Below are 24,714 nucleotides of genomic sequence, written 5' to 3'. Positions count from 1 at the left end.
TGATCAATATTTTAGGCATTTTATAGTGCATTATCTGAAGCATTTTAGGGCATTTTATACCAATCATCCAGCATTTAATGCTAGCCAACCAGCTGTTGTTTATGGCATATTTATTGCCTATATATTGTGCTCCTCCTCAATCAGTGTATTCATTACGTGGAGGTCCTAGAGGAGAGAGCAGCCATTGCAAGTTGCCTACACAGCCAGTGACTCACTATTGTATGCGACTATCTTGTGTCTTGGTATATGGATTCCATTTCTTGAGCATTCTTCCGAGTTCTCTTCTTTTGCAGTGTTATTCTTTTTTCACTGTCTTGTGTTCAATAGTCTATTTAAGCATATGTATACGCTTCCATTGCTACATCCACTTCTGACGCATAGCTACACAATATGTCTACTCACGTCCTTACACCCATAGGTCGAACCTTGGATATGACAAGAGCAAGGATCAAGGGCTGAGGTTGGAGCATCAAGTGTGAGGAGATTAGGGCATGATATAATAAAGTAGTCCCTCCCAACAACCTCTATTGCCCTCCCCATATACACCCCCACTCTCCCACTCAGTTGTTGTCTAACCACTCTAGGAGTGCACCACCAAACCACACATGTCCCCAAGAAAAATCCAGGAAATTGTCATGCCTGCGGAATGCCGGGTCCCTCCAAGCATTACAAACTCCTACAGCAAATGCTCCTCTAGAAGTAAAATGTTGATACATCTAGCAAGGGCTAGCTGAAGCTCTTGTCAAACAATTAGCTTTTTGGGACCTCTCACCACAATATAGTGAGCCTGTTCACATTCCAAGGTGCTAGGTGTATGATCAGCAAGAAACTCTAGGGTTTGCCAAATAAGCACATACTTGGCATGGTCAAAGATGAAGCAAAAGAGTTGTATGATATATGTAGCAATCTCATGGACTATGTATTGATGCCCTTTGATCCATGATTCGTGCTCCCTAGGCATTTAAATTGTCATTAAATGTCATTGTTGCCCCTAGTGTCCTAGAAACTAAGTGACACTAGGGTTAGGGTTTCCTATGACAATTAAGCCGTTTAGGGCTTCATTTTACTATAAAAATACACTTTGTGCATCATTAGTACACAAGTGCTACATTATTCATTGTGATCGCCTTGAGCGTTGGACTTTCTCTTATCTGTTAATACATCTATTGGGCATTGATTATTTCTTACATTATTTTTTCATTTACTATTTACTAATCATGCAATTACTTCATACTTGGTCCAATAATCATATCAAAGGCACTTACCTTCATCATTGCTAGCTATCACTAGTGGCCTCGCCCTGTGTACCTAACTCAGATCATGAGAATTTTTCAATGTGCCTCAACTGGCGCACCACTTGCAACCCATATACAGATACTCTTCAACTCTAGTATTTCAAATCATTGCCATGTCTCTCCTAAGTCACCAACCACTATCCATCCACTATCCAACATCATTCCTTCTCTGCCCACATGGTTGCATTCCTTGTAGCGCCGACCTATCCCACACGTGACTAGTTGCCTGGTCACCATTCTAAATTGGCTTGAGCAGCTACCAATTGCTACCTACCAATTACCACATGCTTGTCACCAACCAATTGCCTTCATCGCCACACTAATCCAATCAACAAGTCACCTCCCCTTTGGCAATCCTAGTTCCGCCAATAACCCCTATTACGTCGGTCACCTTCATTTCTACTGATAGCTCAAACCTTTTTTTTTTTAATTCTTTATTCTTTAGCTAGCTAAAGCCCCTATTCACATCCTCTACCCTCCCAAGCACAGTGTGGGATAAATCTGGGGATTTTCATCAAAATCATTCAATCCAGCTTGGATTCAATAAAAATTTTAGTGCTGCTCATTATTTCTCAATAATTCGACACCAAATTGCAGAAATTCAACATTGGTCTTTATCAAATTTGGGGATTTTCGTTGGCATCTTCAATTTTACTTCAATTTCCCCACCAGATTTGAGGATCTTTTAAAATTTGGCATTCATCATCAGAATTGACGCCCAATTCATCTTCACACGTGACATTTTCAAATCTCTCTTCAATTTCCCAATGAAATTTGGTGCTTTTTGCAATTCGAGCTCAATTTTTCCCGAATTTCTTCAACAAATTGGTGCTTTTCTAAAAGTCAGCAATTTTAATGAAAATTCAGCTTCTGGCACAACATTTAACATCGATTGGATAAATGATTCATCCAATTTCTTCAATTTCTCTTCACATTTTGGATAAAATTTGGGGTTTTTACCAAATCTCACCTTCAAGGCACTTGTAATTTGGTGCTTTTGTAAACATCCCAAACAACGTAGTATGCTCAACAATTATAATCTTTATTTTCGAGACTTACTATTTCAAGAAATGGAGAAAACAAGTCTTAAAGCTGAATATGCCAATTATTCGAAAAATTATAACCATGGAAACATAAAAGTAATGGAGACGAGATTGAGGGTTGAAGATGGGCAAACCCCCCAAAGGAATGTATTTTTGCTCAACCTAAGACCCTTAAGGAAGATCTCAATTACAATCAACTTGAGAATGAGTAGTAGTAATTCTCACTCTCACAAGATCATGTAAAGATGTACATGCACACATATATTACTTGCTATGCAACAAAAACAAGACACTTTCTGGGGAAAGTTGATAAGGCAGATATTCCAAAAAAACAATCTTTAAATTTTTTCAAGAGTCTAAGTTGCTCTTGATTTTCAGCATTCATTTTATCTTTCATAACATCGACATAAAGTAAACTACATTGAACACAATCCTTAATTGCCCTAGAGACTTACATATGGCTTACCATAGGTATGATGTCACCAAATACTCCAACATGAATCTTGTACTTCTTGTCTTTGTTGGTGAGTTCTACCTTATTATTTTGAGTGAAGATAGCTCAATCTACCCTATGATTCTAAAGTATATCAAGAATCACATCACAACCACCAAGATCTGCAATACAAAAGGTATCTTCATCACTATAGCCTTGGATTTAAAATTCAAGCTTGCCAATTTAGGGTACTATGGTCTTCACTATGTCACCTTCATCAGCATTTCAAGCTTGGCAAACTTCAACTAAAGTCTCCATCTCTTCATTCTTTAATCCAAGCTCTTAAGCCAAATTGAAGGAAATGAAGTTTTCATTCACTCCAAGGTCTATTAAGAATAGTGCTTGCTTACCTTGCAACAACTGTCCCCAAGCTTTTAATAGTTTACACATCTCTGGACAGTGATTTATATTTGCAACTACATCATTGATAGCATTGATTGTCATTGGCAACTTGGACTTGTTGTTGCTTTGTTCTTTGTTTGGACATTGCTTTGCTATGTAGCCTGTTTGTCCACATTTAAAACACTTTCCTTCTTTCAAAAAGCGTTGTTTTTCTTCTTCAAAAACTTTAATGGCTTGTGGATATAGATCCGAGCAAAATTGAGGAGCATTTGAAGGTGCATAGTGTTGAGCTAAAAATTCAATAAAAGGAAAGTAGTTCTAGAGAGTTTCTGCGTCCCACATACAAAATCCTAATTTGGGAGGGTCCTTCCACGTCTATAAATAGACAAGCTACCCACCATTCAGCCCCATACCTCTGTGCAAGTTTCTCGCATTCACGTGCAAATTTCAGCTATCACCCTTCCATTGTCGAGCCTCTATAACTGCTACCACCTCTCCATCATCCCTCCCAACACCTAGCGACTACCATCCAACTACCGCCCTACTGCCTAGCAACCTCCCCTTGCTGCATTTGGTGTCCTCCTACCATTGCCAACTCTTCCATCACCTGTTCTTCCTTGCGTTTGATGACTTCAGCACCTAGTGTCAAGTTTCTCTTTCTTGCGACTTCCCCCACAGCTACATTCTGCAATCTGGGGTGCCACCTGCATCATCTTCCATCATCTTTGCTATCACCTAGTGTTCCACAACCTCTGGTGACTAACATTTTCATCTTCTCCACACTCAGCTCCAACTAGTAGTTATTCCATTCGGGATCCATCTTTAGTGGACATCACAAGCGGACACTCAACCCTCTGCCCTTGCACAATCTGTACACTCTTACATTCATTTATTACATTGATCCATTCACTTCAAAGTTCTCTTCTTTCTCCGTCGATGTTTGTGTTTTTGTGTTTTAAGTTTTGTGCTTTGTGTTTAGGGTTTGAGTTGTACACATCACTATTTGAGTCATTATGTTTCAATCATGGTCGTACATTTTGTGTTCCCTTAGTGCAAACCCTAGCATATCTTCACATGGTATCAAAGTTGGTACTCTTGTAAAGAGTATCATGCGGACATTGTGCAAGCTTGGTTTTGTGCGAGATACATGAACGACATGTAACTGAGCATAATGTCTTAGACATCTTCTTCTCAAGATCCTACGATTTCTTATCAAGCTTCTCCATCATTGGAGGCTTTGAGGAGGCATTATGGACATGATGAGAATGATGACACCCCACCTTCACCTCCACCCTCTTTTTTTTTAATCCTGTTCCAAATTTCAATCTCTTGAAAAAGAAGTTTAAAGAGTACTTACGCATTGCATATAGTCGACCTTACACCCCTCCTACCAACTTTGCTACTCCATTCAGACCGGTTGGTGAGGCTAGCCATCCCTTCGATCATGGAGGACATATGACATTTGGGACAACTAGCAATCCATCTTTTTCATCTTAGCTAAGTCCAGTGTCAAGTTCATACAACCCCTTTGAGTCATATGAATCAAAACCCTCTCCTATTTCTCCTTTTGGTGTGTAGAATCCAGATCATTTTCAATATGTAAACTTCAATAGAGAGGGCTCTTGAAATAGACATCCTTCATGAAGTATATCTACATCTTCTGTTTCATTTGAGCATGTAAAGCACTCTTCTCAAATCCCCCCAGTCCCATCCTTTTCTAATCCACTCGTCGATTTTCTCTCTTCTTTATTCCAAAATCCAAAACCTTGGATTACACTCCATCTCCACATCTAGCACACTAGGAGTTGGATCCTCTATCTCCGCCCCTAGCACTCTCTCTTTCTCCACACCATATTCTACCTACCCTCGCTTCACTACCTCTTTGCACCATGGTACATCATTAGGGGGAATACCACCATTTAACACTATACTTCCATATTATGCAAGTGAGCACTTCTTTTTACCCTAGGATAGCTATGATGAGCATTCCCCTCACTACCCCAGGTAACATTCCCACTTATTGACCTTCCAAATGCAAGGATTCCCATCATTTCCTCCTGATGCATCATCGCACACTCCACAGGCCACTCCTATGCAAGGATTTCCTCTTCTACTCTATGTGTCCCTATCTCTCCTCCATGGGCTACTCATGTGATCACCATACCCATGCCTCATCAATCCATGCCCACATTTTGTGCCACGGTGCACACTTCCCGCATGTATGGTGGGCACTCTAGGATTAATCCCAAGTGTACTCCACTTCCCTAGCCTACCCACCTTTCCCATCCTACAACACTACCACTCATGTTGCTATGGCCAAGAATGCCTTCACATATAAGACTCATTTTAATGGGTCAAATTTCATCTCTTGGTCAAACTTCAGTCAACAAGTGCTTGAATCTCAAGGACTTTGGGACCTCATTGTTGGTCTAGAGTCTATGCCAAACTCTCAATACCCTGAGCACATTCGTCAATGGAAAGCCTGCAATGCCACAACTAATGTTGAGTTAATGCACGGGTTACTTTTTGAGTTCCATTCTTAGTTACAGTTTTTTCCCCTCCCATCTGAGCATTGGAGTCATATCATTGACCGCTATGCAGCACAAGATTGCACTCCACATATCAATCTTGACTTTGAGCTTTAGGTGTTTTCCATTAAAAAAGGGGATGATTTGAAAGTCAAGTTGGCCAAATATCGGCAATTACTCACTGAATTTTCCACTACTAGCTCCCGAAGACCAAACAACAATGAGGTTACCTTCTTTTTGAATAAGCTACCTGAAAAATATTTCCATTTCATTCAGCACAATATCTCATTGTCTCGATTGTCGATCTTCAAAGAGTTGGAGTGTCAATTCTCGCGTTACACAAGGCTACATAATGGAGTCCACAAGAAGTCCTCCACATACTCTTATTCAGAGAGGGTTCTAGTTACCTCTTCTTAACAAGGGAAAACCAGCGATGGCAAGAACTCACACGATGAGAAGGCAAGCCCAAACAAGAGTGACACCCCTTCCTCCAACGAAAACCCATCTAGCAACAACTCCCTAAGAAAAATAGATTTTGCACACACCACTAGAGATCAGGTCATGTGGATGAGGAGTATTGTACCAAGACCCAAGGTCTTCCTTCTAAGAAACCGCAACAAACCGCTACAACTACCTCCACTCCTACTAGACAATCTAGTGAGGCTATGTCTCCCATCGCTGCCCCATCTGCTCCATCTACCTCAATAGGTACTAGACATATGGCACACGGACAGTCTCAATATCCTATATCCATAGTCGTCAGGTACGAAAGGTACGGTATGATAAAATACAGTACTAAATGGTACCTTAAGATTTAATAAGGTACGGTACGATATTAGTACGAAAAAAAAAGTTAATTATTTTGGACTAAAGATAATAGATAGATATTTTAAGTCTAAGTAGCAATGCTATTAGAGCATATAAGATGAATGCTTGAGGGTAAAATACCAAAACCTAATGTTGCATGCGCAACATGTGCTACTGCTACCTACAACTTACAACTACATGATCATATAAATAAGAGAAGTGTAGGCTTGAGAGAGAGAAGGTTGAGAGAAATCGCTTGAATCTCAAATAACCTATCTCATGGGAGAATCATATTAATATAAGGAGCATTTAGCTCATCCCGTGTTGTTCGAATGGAAAAAGATGTATCCATTAAGTTGATACCTTATGGTACTAATACGTAAGGTACGGTACCTTAAGTATGGTATAGTATGAAACCTTTCATACGGTACTAGTGCAACTATAGTTGACAGAGAGAGAGAGAGAGAGAGAGAGAGAGTTGGGGGAGAGAAATAAGAAAGAAAGAAGAAAAAAAAAGAAATGAGAAAGAAAAAAAGAAAGTTGTAGGCTTGAAGGAGAGTGGCCAAAAAGTGTCTATTTTTTCGTACTAAATCGTACGGATACATACCGTACCGTATGAATCAATTCGTACTACGTACGAAGACAGCCCTGCTTATATCTTTCAGTACTCCTAAAGGATTATTTGACTAGTCTGCTAGCTCCCCACCCATCGCACTCTTTGCATCCATTCCTCGATCATCCTTTGCACCTTCACCTAGGACCACTTCTCCACCTCGTCAGGCATTTCATTGATAGAGAACTACTAATGAATGTACGCGATGGTGGCCCCATTGTTAGTCTTTCCTTCTTTAGTCTTCCATTGCATTTACTTATACACACACACTCATTGCACATCTTTCATTTAGCTTTACTTTTTTCTTGTTTTGGTTTGGATCATCTTACTACTAACCTTTCTTTTGTAGATTTTGATCTCTTTTGCAGGGTTTTCTATTTCAGTGTAGGGCTAACTTGCAAGTTTTCACCGGTCCTTCCTCGGCTGGTGACATGGGATGCACACCGTTCCTTTCATGGTTTCATCTTCCTCAAAGGTTTGCTCTTCTACAAGCATAGAGGCTTCATCTCCGAAGATGGATCTTACAGCATCTCTCTTGAGGCTATCATAGCGGTGGCTTCTCCCTTGCTCTTCCAATCGGGGTGCTTCATTCTCATCTTTATCTTCATCATCATGGTTCTCGACACCACAAAAAGACCGACATCAAACTCCTCTTCCTCCTTCAACATCGACATCCAAGGTTGAGAGGGAGTTTCTACCCTTTCTTAGTATTCTACAAGTTTAGTACTTATCTTCAACATTGCCCTCCCTTCTCTTTTGTATCTTCTCTTTGCATTGCATAATTTCATCATCTTTGTAAAGAGACACTTGAGCAAGTAAACAATTTTCCCACAAGGTATACTATCCAAGTGGCACTTGCTATATATACATTCTCATCATGTAACACACAATTCTATGCATCTCATTGTGCAAAGCACACTTGGGCAGATCCTGAGCTATCTCCACCGGCGGTTCTTCACCACCTTACCACCACATTACTCCTTTATCATCCCTTTTCTTGTCATCGACACCCTTGAGTGGTTGGGTTAGCTTGTTTATTTTATGATATGTTGGATCTAACCATCCCTTTCCATTCTTCACGTAGGGCACAGTTACTTGAAAGGCCACAAACCATATCTATTCTTACCCAAAACAAAAAAAGTTCATTATGGTTTCATTCACCTTTGCAAGACTTGGTAGACCATTGGACAGTCGACAAGCACCCTTTGTCCAATGCGTTGTCCTCTCTAGGGTGACTACTTAGACTCCCTTAGTAAGATACGATCACCTTTGTAGTCTTGGTAGGCCACTCGGCAACTGACATGCACCCTTTGTCCGATACCTTGGCTGCTTTGGGATGGTACACCTTGGGGTAAAAATGGGCTTGAGCTTTTCTTATATTAGGATAAAAGGCACTTGTGCCTAAACCGCCCTATATTTACTATATACATCATGACCGCACACTTATACACTGCAAGTAGCAAGTGCTCATTACTATCACTTTATTCTTTCATAACTACTGAATAATGAAAGGTCAGTCACACATTGTGATTGTTGGAGTTCCCATATACAATGTCTCTCCCTCTCACTGTCTTGCTCCATCTGCCATAGCTCTTACTTTGCTTTGGTTTTCACTTGTGTGCTTTCACTCGGGCTCTACATTTCAATTGGTATCAAAGTGGACATTCGAGGAGCTTCATCATCTTTTGCTTCAGCCCGGATTCAAAGCTTTAGCTCAAGGTTTCATGGCAGCCATTGTTTCTTCCTCTAGAGATATACATTTAATCTTTCCTTCTCCCAGCTTGTTTCAGCTTACTCTCGACTTATCAAGGAGGTTCCCATTGCTTAGCTAAGCCTTGTTGAGTGGTTATTGAACTAAGAAAAAGCCATTCTATCCATTTTGATTGGATACAAAGCATGCTACAAAAGTCATGGATAGTTATGGCAACTAGACAGCACTTTCATATTTTGGCTATAACTTTTGCATACAATATCGGACAAAAGCTACAGATCTGAGCACTCACAGAGTTGATTAAGTTCTCTATTTTACACAGAACAGAACAGTTCTAGTTTAGACAACGAGCATTTGATTGGTATGCTCTATTGATACTTATGAAGAATGTTTGCAATGCCCAGATGATCATCTTGATTAGATCAGTCATTGAAGTGTTTATTTTACTATAGTAATAGTTTGCGCAACAAGCATACAATAGTGAGCTTCATGCTTTGAATGCCTATTGTGCCTACATGGTATTTCAGGTATACTACATGTCTATGATGATGTCTAGTATTGATGTATGAGCCCAGATATGGTTATGACATGCTTTGACACTTGGATTTCAGCTACAATTAGTGTACTTGGACTTTGGTTAGTTTCTTTGAGTTTCTGTGCTTATTCACTTACTCGTATTGAAGATTCATTGGATACTTATGCTTCCAAATGTATTTGTGATACCCTTGGGCTTTCCACATATTTTGATGTATATGTCTTGAGCTTTGCTTGCTCACGTCGCATTGTGAATTTACTTCCTGCGGAAGATGCTTGTACTTGGCAAAGCTTGGTTCTTTGAGACAATGGGACTCTTGGTTCATGTGTATGCTCTCCTGTATGCTATTGGATGTAGGTACTCCCGCTTGTGGGCGTATTTGATTCCATATGCTTTGGACACTGGCCCTTACCTTTGTCAGCAATTTGTCAGTGATGTATATGCTTATGGGATGTATAGTTTACTAACACTTTTTGTGACAATCTTTGGTATTGGTGATCTATGCTTAGTTGCTGCTAGTTGCATTCTTTGTATCCCGGTTGCTACTCGGATATCCCTGGCAATGGAAGCTTTCTTTCTTGGCTGTTTGCCCACAACTGGATTGACATATACTGCTGTCTTTATTTCAGCATTGCTGTAATTACAGTCTTCAGCATTGTCTTGGAGTGCCCCTATTGTCTACAAGGTCTTCCCAACCAAGCAACCTGATTTGGAGAGCTTTCTCAGCTTCATCATCTTCATTACCACCTCAGAGCTCACCAGCCTACAGCCTGTTATCACACTAGCAACCTGATTCAGGTCTGTGAGCCACATCTGCATTTCATCGGCTACCTGGTCACCCAGCTGATCCACTCCATCCACAACAAGTTTGACCCTTGGTTTGCAGTCCACACTGACCACCCAGGCAGCTATTGACTTCTCCTCTAGCTTCTGTGTTTGCTGCCAGCAAGCCTGTTTCTTCATCAACACCTGCATTTTATCTTAATTCAGGCCACCCTGCTGGTCGCCTGCCACCTAGAGGACTTTTAGGCTGCTGACATCACATCAGCCTTAAGCAGTACTGTGTTTTGTTGCCTGACAGCTGACTACACTGCTGCCTCATCATTCAGGCATCATCAAACACCTTCAGACTGCTGCTGTATTTCGCGATCCATTCAAGTACAACACACTTCAACAACTTCTTCAAACACCTCTATCCCAGTCCTACAAAGTCATTATCATTCCGCACTCTAGACTTTGTGTTACCTGTTGAGAAACCAAGTCATTCAGTACATTTCTTCTCCTTCATTCCCATTTTGGTTTCCATTTACAGGCCCAAAAAGGCTTTATTCGAATCATTAGTTAGTGTCTGGGCACCATCCAAGAGAGCCGGGGCACCACTCAAGAGACTTAAGTGGGTGCCATTCAAGAGAGTTGGGGTACCACTCAAGATAGTCTATGCCTATAAATATGGCACTGACTTCCCTCGTTCTTCATCCACACATTCATTCCTTCTAACACTGTCCCTCTCACACATGTATGTCCTGCAGTTTCCTTATGCTTGGCTGAAAATTATGTGGCACTGGTTGACCTGATTGCCCTAGATATGGGCCCCATTGACATTGTCTTGGGCTGTGATTGGCTGAAACAATTGGGGAAGATTGCTATGGTCTTCTCTCAACTTTACATGGAGTTTATGATGCATGGACAGCCTATCCACCTAGAGGGATTTCAAGATCATGCTGATTTTCAGCTCATTACAGCAAAGCAACTCAAACGGGAGTTTAAGAAATGCTCACAAATCTTTGTTCTGCAATTAAATAAGGACACTTATATCCATCTCCACTTGTTGTTTTGCAGCCTACATCATCTAATGTCAACCCTCCTCATCTAGCATTATCATCAAGCTTACGTTTCTAGTAGTTTCAAGCCATCTACACCAAGTTACATCCTCTTATCAGCCCTACATCAAATACATGCATCTTTGTGCTTTCTTCCCTCCTAAAGGGCTGCCTAACTGTTTGCAGCCACTTACACAGATACCTTCATGAGATATTCTTGTGTTTTCTTCTCCAGCTAGCTGCCTAGCTGTCACCTTGATAGCAGCCATCATCTAGGATAGATTTCAACATATGCTTCATCTCTAACAGCTCTTGAGGACTGTGTTTTGCTCCCTCTATAGCTTGCTATCCTTTCCTCCACCATTCAACATTGCCTTTGATATCTTGCTGCCCGAGGACTTACTTTTGCTCCCTTCGCTCTGCGAATTCCCTCTAGTTGCTGCCGCCTAATCAAACAGGACAGCACAATCATCTTCAAAGCTTTGACTCTATTATATCAACTTGATTCACTTAGCATGATTCAATGATTCATCATTCATCATCATCTTCTTCTTCTTCTGTGTTTTCTATGAGTTTCTTCTTCTCTCAGTGTTTGTTGTACACACTTTTACAGTAGAGATCCCTTTACTATCCACCAAATTTGGTTGAGATGTGCTCAAAATGGCGGAGAAATGCTGAGACCTCTTGAGAATGGGTTGGAGAAGGTGAGAGAAAGCCAAGATGAGAGAGAAATCAGATTATCTTCGTGACAAAATCCTAAAATCTACTTGTTGCTTGCTCCAACCTGCATTTTATACACTCATCTAAAATATTGTCACCTAATCAACAATGTTGTTGGGAGCCTTGAAAGGTGTCTCCCTGCTCTTCCCTACTTGCTTGTAAACTAACTGAATGTTGAGAATTGAACTCGTCATCAAATTCCTCTTTGCTTTGCTGGTCATCAGCCTCGTTATACCTTGAAGGCCCTGCATCTTGCCCAATAGCAACATTTTCAGCTTGGTTTCCATGGTCTGAGCCTTGTCCCAAATTAGGCATTACATTTTCTTATTCTCCATGTGAATATCCATATTGAGAAGCATCATCACTGCTTGATTCCACCTCACTGTGTGAAGACATATTATTGTAATTTCTCAACTGAGAGCAAAAAAACAATGCTAGTACAAAGCTTTGGCTTGCAATCAACTGCCTCAGGCATAGAGACAGGGAACGCCCATTCTGGCACTTAGGAACAGATTAACGCGTTCCAGGAGGTCCGAGCCCAAGAAACACAGACGGAACGTTCCAGCCAGTTCCTTGTTTGGAATGGCCATTCCCACAACGAAGTTTTTTTTTTTTTTTTTTTTTACATCAATCCTGTCCTGTCCATTTAGGGTTGCCTGCCGTGATTACTGTCGAGTGTCGTGACTCTTGCCCCACGTCACACCAACTGGCCAAACTCCCGCCTCTCTCGCCTGCCTGGCCCGACTGCCTGGCCTGCCTCTCACCTCTCCCACCTCTCTCGACTACCTGGCCTGACTGCCAAGCCTGCCTCCCGCCTACCTGGTGCATTTCCCGCCTGCCTCTCTTGCCTATTTGGCCCGCCTCTCCTAGTTGCCTGACCCGACTCTCGCCCGCGATCAGGTGAGGACTCTCATGTAAAGCACCAAAGTATTTGTCTACTCAATACTGACTTTTGTTTAGTGGGATCATTATCTCCCCCAAATTTGGGGCATTTTGGATCAGTTGTTGGCAATTGCCCCAAAATTTGGGGCCTTCTCAAGGATTGGGGTCCAAATTTGGCTGCAATGTCCCCAAATTTGGGACATTGGGATCCATCATCCCAGGATCTAAAAGAGCCCCCAAATTTGGAGCATTTTGAATCAGTCATTGCCCCAAATTTGGGAGCTGAAAATGCGGCAAATTTCGGGGCATTTTCAGGAAGGGAATGTAGGTTGAAATCCCCCAAATTTGTGGCATTTTGAATCAGTCATTGCCCCAAATTTGGGAGCTGAAAATATGCCAAATTTTGGGGCATTTTCAGCAAGGGAATGCAAGCTGGAATGCCCCAAATTTGTGGCATTTTCAGTAAAAGGAATGCAGGCTGAAGTAGCACCAAAGTTTAGGCATTTTTAGCAAACATTTAACACGTGCATGTTGGAATTTTGACTGCAAATTTCTACAATTTCATTGAACTTTACTGATTATTTGTCACTTTTATATAGATGGCAACATTGACATCTATGGGATCTTCATCATCCTCAACAGGTACTTCGTCAACAACTGGACGAAGTCGAAGCACTACTTGGTCATGGTGGGATGAGGTAGATGCAGGGGTGCCATTGAGAGGTGGAGGGGCTCGCCCTTGGAAATGCAAACTTTGCTCTTGTTCTCGCACTAGTGGGGCTGATAATGTGAGAGCCCATCTTCTACATGAGGGGAAAGAAGTGCGTTTTTGTACCAATGTATCAATTGAGAAAAGGCAAGAGTTACTTGACTGCATAGCCACTTCTATGGGAAATGCACATGCCAGGAGGATGCCAAATATAGCAGTGGATCCAACAACATGGACTCCAAGGCTAGTAGGGTATGGTGCTTCATGCAGAAGACCACTAGGATTAGTGGCTATGCAGCCTTCTCATGGGCCATCAATGGTAGCAGGTCGTGGTGTTAGACAGAGTTCATTGCATACTTCATGGGAACCAAAAGAAAAAAGAGGAAACTGATGAAGCAATGGCACGCTTTTTTTACCATGACCATATTGCATTCAAATCAGCTAGGTCACCTTTTTTTTTAAATATGGTGACAAAGATTGCAGAGTATGGACCCACATATAAGCCCGCTTCATCAGAAACTATCACGACTACACTGCTTTAGAAGAAGAAAGCAGCCATAGAGATTGCAATAGCAAATATTCGCAATCAATGGGCAAGAAATGGAGTGACATTGATAGCAAATGGATGAAGTGACACACGCCATAGGTCCATACTGTCGCATATTCTCGTGGGGATTTATGCTTCATTGGTAGTCATGATGCTTCAGAGACTAGAAAGAGTGCACATGTATTGGCATCCGAGTGATGCGAGGCAGTGCAGGCTGTTGGGGCAAAAAATGTAGTGCAGTTTGTGGCAGATGATCAACCTACAAATAGGGCAGCAAGAAACATTTTAATGGCAATGTATCCACATATCACCTTTAGTCTATGCATGGCGCATTGGTTGAATAACTTGTTGAAGGATATTGGGGGCTTGCCATGGATTGCATCTCTTGTTGTGAAAGGCAACAAGATTATCACATTTATATGTAATCATCAATACTTGCATGCTGAGTTTCGCAAGAGAAATGACAAAGAACTTCTCAAATACTCGGATACACGATTTGCATATAACTTTCTTATGCTTGGTCAATTGCACTATTACAAAGGTTCAATTAGGGAGCTATTTATGAAAATTGGACTGGGACTGCCACTGCTACTACTGTGTTATGTAATGCATATGCCTCTAATAGAGATTTTTGGGATGAGGTGAATCGCACCAACCAAATGGTTGATCCTATTATGTACATGTTGAGTCTTGCAGATGGCATGGATCCATGCATTGGGAAGATCTATGAAGGTATGGATCGCATGATTGAGAAGTTGGAGAGTTTGGAACCAAATGCAAACAGATATGAGCAGATCAAGGAGTTATGCATCAGCAGATGGAATGAGTATGACTCTCCTATGCATGTTGCAGCACATGTGCTTGATCCCAAGTTTCAAGAAAAGATGCAAGAAAGAGACCTTGAGGTGGTCAAGGCTTGGAACACATTGTTTGCAAGGCTTAATCCTAGCCGTGAAATGCGACGCAAAATTAAAAATCAGCTCTTTGTGTATCAGCAAACATTAGGGATGTTTGGTACAAAGGATGCACTAGAGAGGACAGGACAAATATTAGGGCTGCTTTATGGTGGGAGGACTACCGGGTAGAAGCTCCAGAGTTGTAGAGTTTGGCTATTCGTATTTTTAGCCAAACAATTAGCTCTTCTTGTTTAAAGCAACTATGGAGCTCATTCAATCACATTCACTCAAAAGAAGAGAAATCATCTTGGTACAATGAAGACGAATGACCTAGTTTATGTGAGCTCCAATCTTCACTTGCTAGCTCGTACATCAGTTGCAAAGGTTGATTCTTTTATATGTTGGGAAAACGATGACGATGATGATGGTGATGGTGATGGTAATGGTGATGGCCAAGGTGTTGTTCGACAGGATGAGCATTCAGGCACAATGGAGCCATCTTCCATGAATCAGAGCACTTAGTGGCTAGTAGTGGCTAGCCTTTTGAAACTTTAGAGTATTGACTTGGAAATTGGAGCTCTTGTAACTTGGATCTTTAGACTTTAAAGTTTAGTGCATATTTTGTGTCTTTGCAATGCACACTTATTGGACTTGTTGATTACAATGTTGAATCATGAATGCGACAATCCATTGTTGATTACAATGTTTTGAATCTTTATTATTGTTGAAACTTGATTATTATGTCTCTAATTTCACGAATTATGGTTGATATGATATATATCTCTAGATTCTAAGACTCTCTCTCTCTCTCTCTCTCTCTCTCTCTCTCTCTCTCTCTCTCTCTCTCTCTCTCTCTCTCTCTATATATATATATATATATATATATATATATATATATATATATATATATATATATATATATATATATATATATATATATATGCCGTTCCCTAACTTTGAGCATTCCCCCCATTTCGGGGGATTCTGTTTCCGTTTCCATTCCCCGTTCTTGGTAACTATGGCCTGAAGCCTACCAAATCATGGGATTGAGTGGTTTCACAGCAATGGAACTATGAAACCAGCCTTCTTTCATGGAAAGGGTGGTAATTCCCTAATCAAGCACTTAATTACAACAATCAACAAATAAACAAGAATCGAAATGCACAATTTACCTTAATAATCTTAAGCAATAGACATCTTGTTGGCCCCAACATTGGGCCAAATGCCCCTTGAATTTCACCCAGCACTTGCTCCAAATTGGACCCCAATTAGCTAAATGCTACCTAAAATTTACAATGGATGGCTGGGCATCTAAGATCCCTGATAATTTATAAATTTCAAGTACTCATTTTAGTGTACGATGCCTTATCTTGTTGGCACAGGTCCTATAGTGGCTCCTAAACCCTAATTTCTTAAAAAACTTAGGGTTTACAACAGAGATCCCTCTACTGTCCACCAAATTTGGCTGAGATCTGCTCAAAATGGCTGAGAAATGTTGAGATCTCTTGAGAATGGGCTGGAGAATGTGAGAGAAAGCCAAGATAAGTGAGAAATCTGATTTTCCTCACAAGAAAACCCTAAAATATGCCTACTACCTACTCCAACCTGCATTTTATGCAGTCACCTCTACTACTGCCAGGCACCTCCAAAATGTTGTCACCTAATCAACATTGCCATTGTCAACTCCTAAAAGGTGTCCCCCCTGCTGTCCCCTATCTGCTAAGGCACCCAAATGATTGTCTTCTACAGCAAATTGCTGTCCTTTGATCATAAAATGGACCAACTCCTCCCTCTCTCTCTCACCCAAGCTATAAACTGACGAAATGGCTGAGACCTAGTTCCCAAAAACGTTTTCTTCGTTTGCATGGGCATTTTGCCAAGTGGCTGCCTTTTAAACCCATTTTTCAACATTATCCAACCACTAAATTAATTTTCATAATTAAATAATCCTGAAAATTAATTCCGGTCCTTCTAACCCTACCCAAAATTAAATGTGGCTATTCATAATTAAATTGGCTGGACCATTTGCAACGTGGAGTGGTCCCCAACCTAAATTGACCCTTAGACTGGCATTATAAATTAATTAACGCTAGTCCCTAGTGTCACCACTCACACATATTGGACAAACAATTGTTCTAGGTTCAAAACTAACACCAATTGACCACCAAAACCCAATTGACATAACTTATCACAACTTTTGCCTTTGACAGCTACTGCATCCTTGGGCTCCTTGGCCTGTTACCATGAAATAATTGCCATGTAAAACACGTGCTAAACAACCTTGTACATTTGATAATAACTCAATCAAACGTTATCAACAAGATTAAAGCATCTCAAAATTTCACATCCCAATGACAACATCCTCTACTCAGGTTTCGAGAGGCCATCTCTGGGACCTACCTAGCTTCTGTTTCTTTGGAGCCCTAGATACCTTCTTCAGCATTGCCGACAACACTTCCTTCATCATCTAACTCTTCGGAGGCCATGATCCATGAGTTTCTTGATTCCCTATCTTACAAAGAGGGCACACACCTTGTCGATAACCCTTTACCTTCTTGGGGGGGTTGGTATCTCCATCCCATCTCACTCATTGATTCCCCTTCCCATTGATTCCCAGTAAGACCAAGAATCTACATGTTCTTCCTAGTTCGCGGCTTTGGAAGTTTCAACCATGGCTTTGCGTTTTTTATGTTTGCCATACCATTTCTTTACAATTGCTACATTAAAACAACTAACACACAAATCTTGTATTGGAGCTTCAAATGTCCTCACCAACCAAGGCTCCAAAATAAGAGATAAACACAAAAAAAGACAAAGAAAAATACGTTTGCTAACTAGTACTCCTAGAGATGGCAATTGTAGATATCCATGCCAAAGAAGAACACAGAGAACAAATAAACAAAGAGCAAAGGTAATACACATGATCATTTACACCTCAATGACAGACAACAAATCCATATAATAAACCAAAGATGCAAAGCAAAGCATACCAAAGGTCACAGCTCTCCAAGAATGGAAATCCTCTAGCACTCCCACCACTATCTCTAAAATGGCTGTCTAAATCGAGCTCTTTCACAAGCACAACAAGAAGCTCACCCCCAAATGAAGAAGGTCTAAATAGAGCAAATGATTACCAATGCCACAACAAAGTCAAAGATGAGTACAACAATTGATTGAGTATAGTGAAGAGGCAGTCCAACGATAATATTAAAAAGCTAGATTGAAGATTGAAGTCCAAGATGAGGAGATTCAATCACTTAGGCAGCAACTCACTGAAATTCAGCTCAATCCCAAGCTAGAAGAAGGAGAAATTCAACCTAGCATGACCAAGGAGCTCTCAAAGAGGAAGTACAACTCCTCCAAAAAAAGGAAGAGAAGACAACGAAGGAGGCTGTTTCTTGGGCAAAGATGCTCAAGAAAACCCAACAACAAGTAGAAAAGGCAGAGCAATGGATCTACGACAACCATAATCAATGACACACTAGAGGAGGAACAAAAAAGGAAAATGAGAGCACTCCATGTTTGGGTGACAAGGCAAAGATGCATGAAAAAGTGAAAACGGACACCAAGGAGCTATACACATTAATGAATATCAAAAAAGGCACGTCTCTCCCTAGACAATGGGTAAGAAAATCATAGAAGGGGAGAGCTTGAAAGAGCCGGTACTCATCCTCCGCTTCCCCACCATGGAGGCCAGGAGAGACTTTCTAGCTCAATGTCATACATTGAAGGGGACTGGTGTATTCTTGGGTGATGACCAAATGACGGTGTGAGACCTATGGGACCAGCCTTGTATTGGCAATTTGGACCTGTAACAAGCCCTCCGACTAGATGTGGGAGCTCTTGAGAAGATGTTCAAAGGAAAAGATATAGTGTTCTACTCACAGACACATCAAGGACCACACACTATGCTCCCACAAGTGACAAGCTATAGGTGGGAGTCAACTTGCAGGAAGAAGACACATATAGACCACAATACCCGAGGGTCAGGAGGACCGGTAGTGTTATTCAAGGAGAAGCTACAGCAAATAATCCAAGTAGTCCACAAAGATGAGCAAGCTAGATATATGTGGGTGAGAGTGGGTGGTCAGGAGCACACCTTGTATGTCGTCATATGCTCTTTTCCCCCTACAACATCCAAGTATACCCCACCCAAGGGAAAATCGCCATATGTGGCTTTGGATGAGGATATTTGGGAGTTCTCAAAGAAGGGAGATGTTATCTTACTAGGAGACTTTAATGCCAGGGCAATGTGCCACCGCGTGTCTTTCTTTGATGCATCTAAGGAGATGCTACAAGAGTAGGATGTATCAGAGTTACAATTGGGGAAGACATCCCAGGATATAGGGAAAGTCACAGAATATGAAAGATACCTTGTGGAGATGGGCACAGCACATGGTTTGGCCATCCTTAATGGCCTGGGCCCTAGCTAGATACCCCCTATCTGGTGCTTCACATGCTATCCTCATCGACATAGTGCCAACATAGTAGACTATGTACTCGCTTCACTGATGTTGTTATCTCTCATCCAAGACCTCTCAATATCACCACACCTCCTCGAAGTTGTAGTAGATCATGCCTACCTCTTATTCACCACTGACCTCTAGGTAACATTGACATGTAGACCCATCATGAGCTCACCGACACCTGAGATACTTCTTTTCCAGCAAGGCAGAGGATATCTATGAGGTGGAGATCCTCAGACTTTTATATGATGCAAACCCCGACGTTCCATTACAGGAGCTGACTTGGTAGTTCAATGAGGCCCGACACATCATTGTGGGGTAGCCTTTCCGCACTCATGACACACACAAGAGAGCTTCCAATGGGGTGACACCTCGGAACAGTTGGTATGATGATGAGTGCCGCAAGACCAGAGCATGACTACAAAGAGAGATAGCACCGAGCTCCACTATTCACATGCAAGCACAAATACTCTTTGTTGAGCTAAAAATGCATTAGCCTAACTTAAACAGCCCCAAAATACACTTAATTGATGAAGAAACCATCTTATTTTAAAAAGAAACATGATCCTAGAGAGTTACTATGTCCCATATGCAAAACCCTAATTTGAGTCCCTAACTTTCTATAAATAGGCATGCATCCCACTACTATCCCTTAATCTTGTTTTTGCAAGTTTCAAGTCTACTACCCACACCCCGTTCGTGGAGGATATTCAAAGCTTCTCCCAGTCATCTGCTACCATCTGGCGTCTAATTTCAACCTTCGCTTTCACTCTACAGAGCAATTGTCACCTAGTACCCTAGAGCTATCGCCCACAGTCAAATGATGAGAAAGTTCGGAAAACAGTTTTTGCTGCCACTCTGACTTTCTCCCTTCTCTACCTTGTTGCGTTTTGAGATCAACGTGCTGCCTAGAGTTTGCAAAAATTAGGGTTTTGAACCCTAATTTTCAAAATTGCAACAAATCAATCTTTTTGTATATGGTTCAAGCACTTGGTGCTCGTGGTTTTATTTCAATAAATTTCTAAAGAATGGGGGGCGCCAGTTCCCCTCTCAACATGGTATCGACTCTTTTCTCTCTCTGTCTCACTCTCTATCTTCTAACTTTCATGGTGATACTTGATCAAGTTGGTTAAGTTCAAAGTACTGTCATTTTCACGTTCATCTCCATGCTTATAAACCCTATTATTTCAAATTCTATGCCAACTGATTTTGTATTTTCTGTTGGATCGGGGAATGCTTGTCAAGAAGAGACTCTTCAAAACAAACTTTAGTTCAATGGCGAGGCCAGACCCACACTACCATCAATCAATCATCACAATCGACGAGCTACTCAACTCCAGTGGGTTTGTTAGTCTGGTTTGCAGAGACCCACATTGTCCCTTTAGAGACATCGGATGCGAGTCTCGTTCACATGTGCGAGTTGCCTTCAATGAGGTATCTACAGAGGCCCACTTGTCACAGCCGAGCACCTCAATACCTATTTGGCTTAAAGGCAGAGAAGCTACCCATCACATGACTCCTAGAGCGGACATTTTCATTTCCTAACCCCTGCACCAAAAGTGTTCGCATAGAAAATAACTCCTCTATCGCAATTTAAGCCCAGGGTCGCGTCAGTTTTCGCACTGACCTCAGTTACGATCTCACTTCGCTAGATAATGTCTATCATGTACCCCATCTTGGAATGAACTTGTTGTTTTCAGCAGCTTTGTCAATTGGGGCAAGCTATTTTCACCGCAACCACAATCAAGGTCCTTGACTCTCAGACTAGTTAAGTGATTGCTCGATGCAAGACGCGGCCTAATGGCATTTACCACATGACACATTTTCTTACCGAGCCGACTTCTGATGATTCAGAGTTCCATCGCTTCCAAGCCTTAGTCACCACACGAGAGTCCACAGACTCTGAGTGTCTTTGGCATTTTCGCTTAGGACATCTAGGCTATGACTTTCTTTGTGAGCTGTTGCGTCAAGGAATGGTTGAGAGTCTTCCACACCTAAAACTATCTCGAGAGGTCTATAAAGCATGTCAACTAGGTAAGTAGCATCGTACACCCTTTCCTCAGCAATCTATCACTCATGCTACTAAACCCCTTAGGCTTATTCATGTAAGCCTTGGGAGCCTTTGAAGCTCCGACATCTGGAAAAATCTCCACCTTGCCAAAATCTAAGTCCCCTCTCCCCCTCCCCCCCCCCCCCAAAAGATGGGAAAGGAGCCAAAGAAACCACAAGTGAAGAAGGCAATGGGGGGCCAGGGGAAAAGTGAAAAAGGAACCTATGGAGTAGGAAGAAGGGCGGGTATCTTGGAAGAGAGAGGTGAGGCATTTAGCATTGATATTCCATGGGGCACGAGAATTTAATGAAGAAGAAAAAGAGGAATCCCTAGAAGAATGGGAACAAGAAGAGATAGGAGGAAGAACATCACATCTCAACTCACAATTACCTCTTGTGAACAATGTCAAAGAGATTATAGCCTTTGGTCTACTAACTATAAGCAACAAATTGTGTCACTTGAGTTTGGCATCCAACTTTCCCTCTTGTCCTTTGGCACATGCACATAGGCATCACATCCAAAGACTTTGCAATCAGCAATAAGAGGGACAGCGCAACTCTAATGAGAAAGAGAGTACCCACAGAACTAATACATGTTACAACCACGATCGTAAAGAAAGGGTTGACATTATGATCAACATGTTTAGGATTCACGGCTTATACAGTCTTATTTGTCTGCAGTAAGCATGGTCCGTGTGGCTGTTGTGATGGGCTGATTGCAATTATGGCAAGATGATATTGTAAACCGATAATGGCATAGCACTAAAGTGCCAAGTGGCTGGTCAACTAGCTTCCAAGATCTATAAAATGGTATACTATTCCGAAAACACAGTTCCTTTGAAATCATTGAATTGATACAAGATTGATATTCCCGATGCTGACAGTGATGGACAGCATCCATTTATACTGGGAGTATTACAGATAAGAAATATGGTGACACATTTTAGTTAAGTACACGTAATCACCAAGTTCATCCTCCAATGAACAGCTGCACCATTCCATAGGCGCAAGGATTGTCTCTAACTGGATGGCCACCCTATGCATCATCTAGCTCAGGGGTAGGCACGGCCCGATTGGCATGCAAAGGCTAAATCTTTACGTGCATCTGGCTTGTGGTATTTGAAGAAACTTTATTCAATGGATCAGGAGGTTCTGTCGAAAGCTGCACCCGTAGTTTGAGAGGGAGACTGCAACTGTCTGAAGCTGTCCAAGAAATGATCAAACATACAGATTCACAAAGCTTTGCTGAATTCTTAACCAAGCAATGGCTCGTCCTGCCGGTCATCTCCACCTGCAACGGTCTGAAGCTGTCCAAGGAAAGATTGAACACACAAATTCACAAAGCTTCGCTGAATTCTTGATCAAGGAATGGCACGTCCTGCTGGTCATCTCTACCAGCAGATGCAAAGTAAGAATCTGTGTGCTCAAAGCCTGACTCGTTTCTAGTCGAGTTTCTCGAAGCGAAGGGAGGAGAGCTCACAGCTGAGATCGAGGTCGAAGCCATGCTCCCTGAAGCGCCGTTTCTTTTTAGAGACGAGGCTTCTGGCTATGGATCGCATGCCTTCGAGAGGCGCCATGTTCCCCATCATGGAAAGCATTCGGCCTGGTCAGACCTGCAAGGACGGGTCGATCAGTTCACGGCTGAGCTGTTAACGCTCTTCCATGGATCTTGCGCGCCTTTCTTCTTCTTCTTCTTATCATAGTTGGTAGTCGCATTGCCATCGTCTGACTTGTATCGCGCATGGCGGAATAATAAACAATCAAATACATTCAGGCATTCCATAACACTCCAAATCTCGAAGCCTCCATGATGCCCATGCATGCGTACATGTCACGCATCTCACACCATACATACATCCGCATACACATAAATCCACAAACGCGAAAGGATACTACGCTATCTATTTGATGTTCGATTATAATTGACGGGCACCCCATAGAATGACTTTGAATTTTGGAAAAAAACAATTGAACTTTTTATTTTAAATTTTAAAAAGATTAAAAAATATTATCATTGATGGATCTCACAAACCTAAAACCAAACCTAGGTGTCACCCATAAGAGCTAAACTTTTCCCATAAGGGGTCTTGTTTGGCATTTTTAGAAGGGTTTTCAATGTAAATCCAAAAACCCCCAAGGCCACATGGGGTTAGAGGTTTCATATCGAAATCCCCCTAAGGAGGTGACCCTATTGAAAATCCACTAATAAAATAGTGGTGCCACATCATCAAAGGCTAGGAATGGGGAGAATCATCCTTGCATCTCTGCTTGTTAAGCCGCATGAATTGGCACTAGCTTTCTACTATCCACATGAACATATGCAAGCTTTTACATGAGAGAGAGAGAGAGAGAGAGAGGGGGAGGGAGGGAGGGAGGGAAGGAATCATTTACAAAATGCTGTCCATCATGAATTTCTTCAGCTTTTTTACTACATGTAGACTCTCTCTCTTTATTTTTTCGTGAAGATAATTACATTAAGTAGTAAATATTTACATCAGACCATCATGTCAGCATTGAAAATAACAGACATAAAGGAAAGTCCACAGAGACTCTAACACATAAATGTCACTCAGAAAGAACAACTGGCGTGGAGCGAACAATATCCAACCAAGGAGCCACAATGTCAGGAACAAATAGATTAGGACACCATAGAGGAGATTTGCCACAACACTAAACCACGAATTCAGGCCACATGACCATGAATGTCGGATACTCTCTCTCTCTCTCAGGCCTAAAACAATATGGACTATGCGGCTCCTACAAGCGTGGGATGAATTACTAATATCCATGCATACATCTTTGCGCTCTCATACGTAAGCATGGACTCCTCTGGAAAGTGGCAAAAAATGTGTTGCTGGCCAAATCTTTTGCATCAACATCTCCATCAAAGCTTCTACATGCAACAAAAATGGATCTAGACTCAGTAGCTACTAGACCTGTAAATGCTTCCAACTATTGCATACTAGCCATGTGATTCTATAGCAAGTTCCTTCTCCTTGAAAGAGTTCAACATGTCAAAGGGGGATGGGGTGGGCGGTGGGATGGGAGAGAGAAAGAAAGTCTAGCGTGTTGCTGATCCAAGTGATGACATCATTGAGACCCGTTGTGGAGTCCAGTGTGTTGTTAATCCAAGTGATGATGTCATTGAATGTGCTAAGTAGGGATCTTGAACTTTGAAAATTTGTAGTCAACTTCTAAAATTTTAGATCTCTTCCTTCATTTCAAATGCTACATTGTGTTGCAATTTACTCCATCATA

The 24,714-nt window shown here is 41.6% G+C and overlaps 1 protein-coding gene across 8 annotated transcripts in view; it reads right to left on the bottom strand.

Annotated features, from left to right (window-relative positions):
- Positions 1 to 23,288, bottom strand: part of LOC148036253 (uncharacterized) — a 162,882-nt gene extending 139,594 nt beyond the window's left edge. For 7 of the 8 annotated variants that reach the window (XM_087678269.1, XM_087678271.1, XM_087678270.1 and 4 more), the window contains exon 1: positions 22,937 to 23,288. In XM_087678269.1, coding sequence (XP_087534395.1) covers positions 22,937 to 23,054 — 118 coding nt within the window. In that variant the 5' untranslated portion in view covers positions 23,055 to 23,288. The remainder of the gene's footprint in view (positions 1 to 22,936) is intronic. The other variant, XM_087678272.1, reaches the window with a different exon arrangement.
- Positions 23,289 to 24,714: the final 1,426 nt, after the last annotated feature.

Source organism: Lygodium microphyllum, chromosome 5, assembly GCF_053477565.2.
Source record: "Lygodium microphyllum isolate KBCC chromosome 5, Lygodium_microphyllum_v1.1.10, whole genome shotgun sequence".
NCBI lineage: Eukaryota > Viridiplantae > Streptophyta > Polypodiopsida > Schizaeales > Lygodiaceae > Lygodium > Lygodium microphyllum.
The sequence above is the reverse complement of the archived record's forward strand: the minus strand, read 5'-3'. Positions and strand labels throughout refer to the sequence as shown.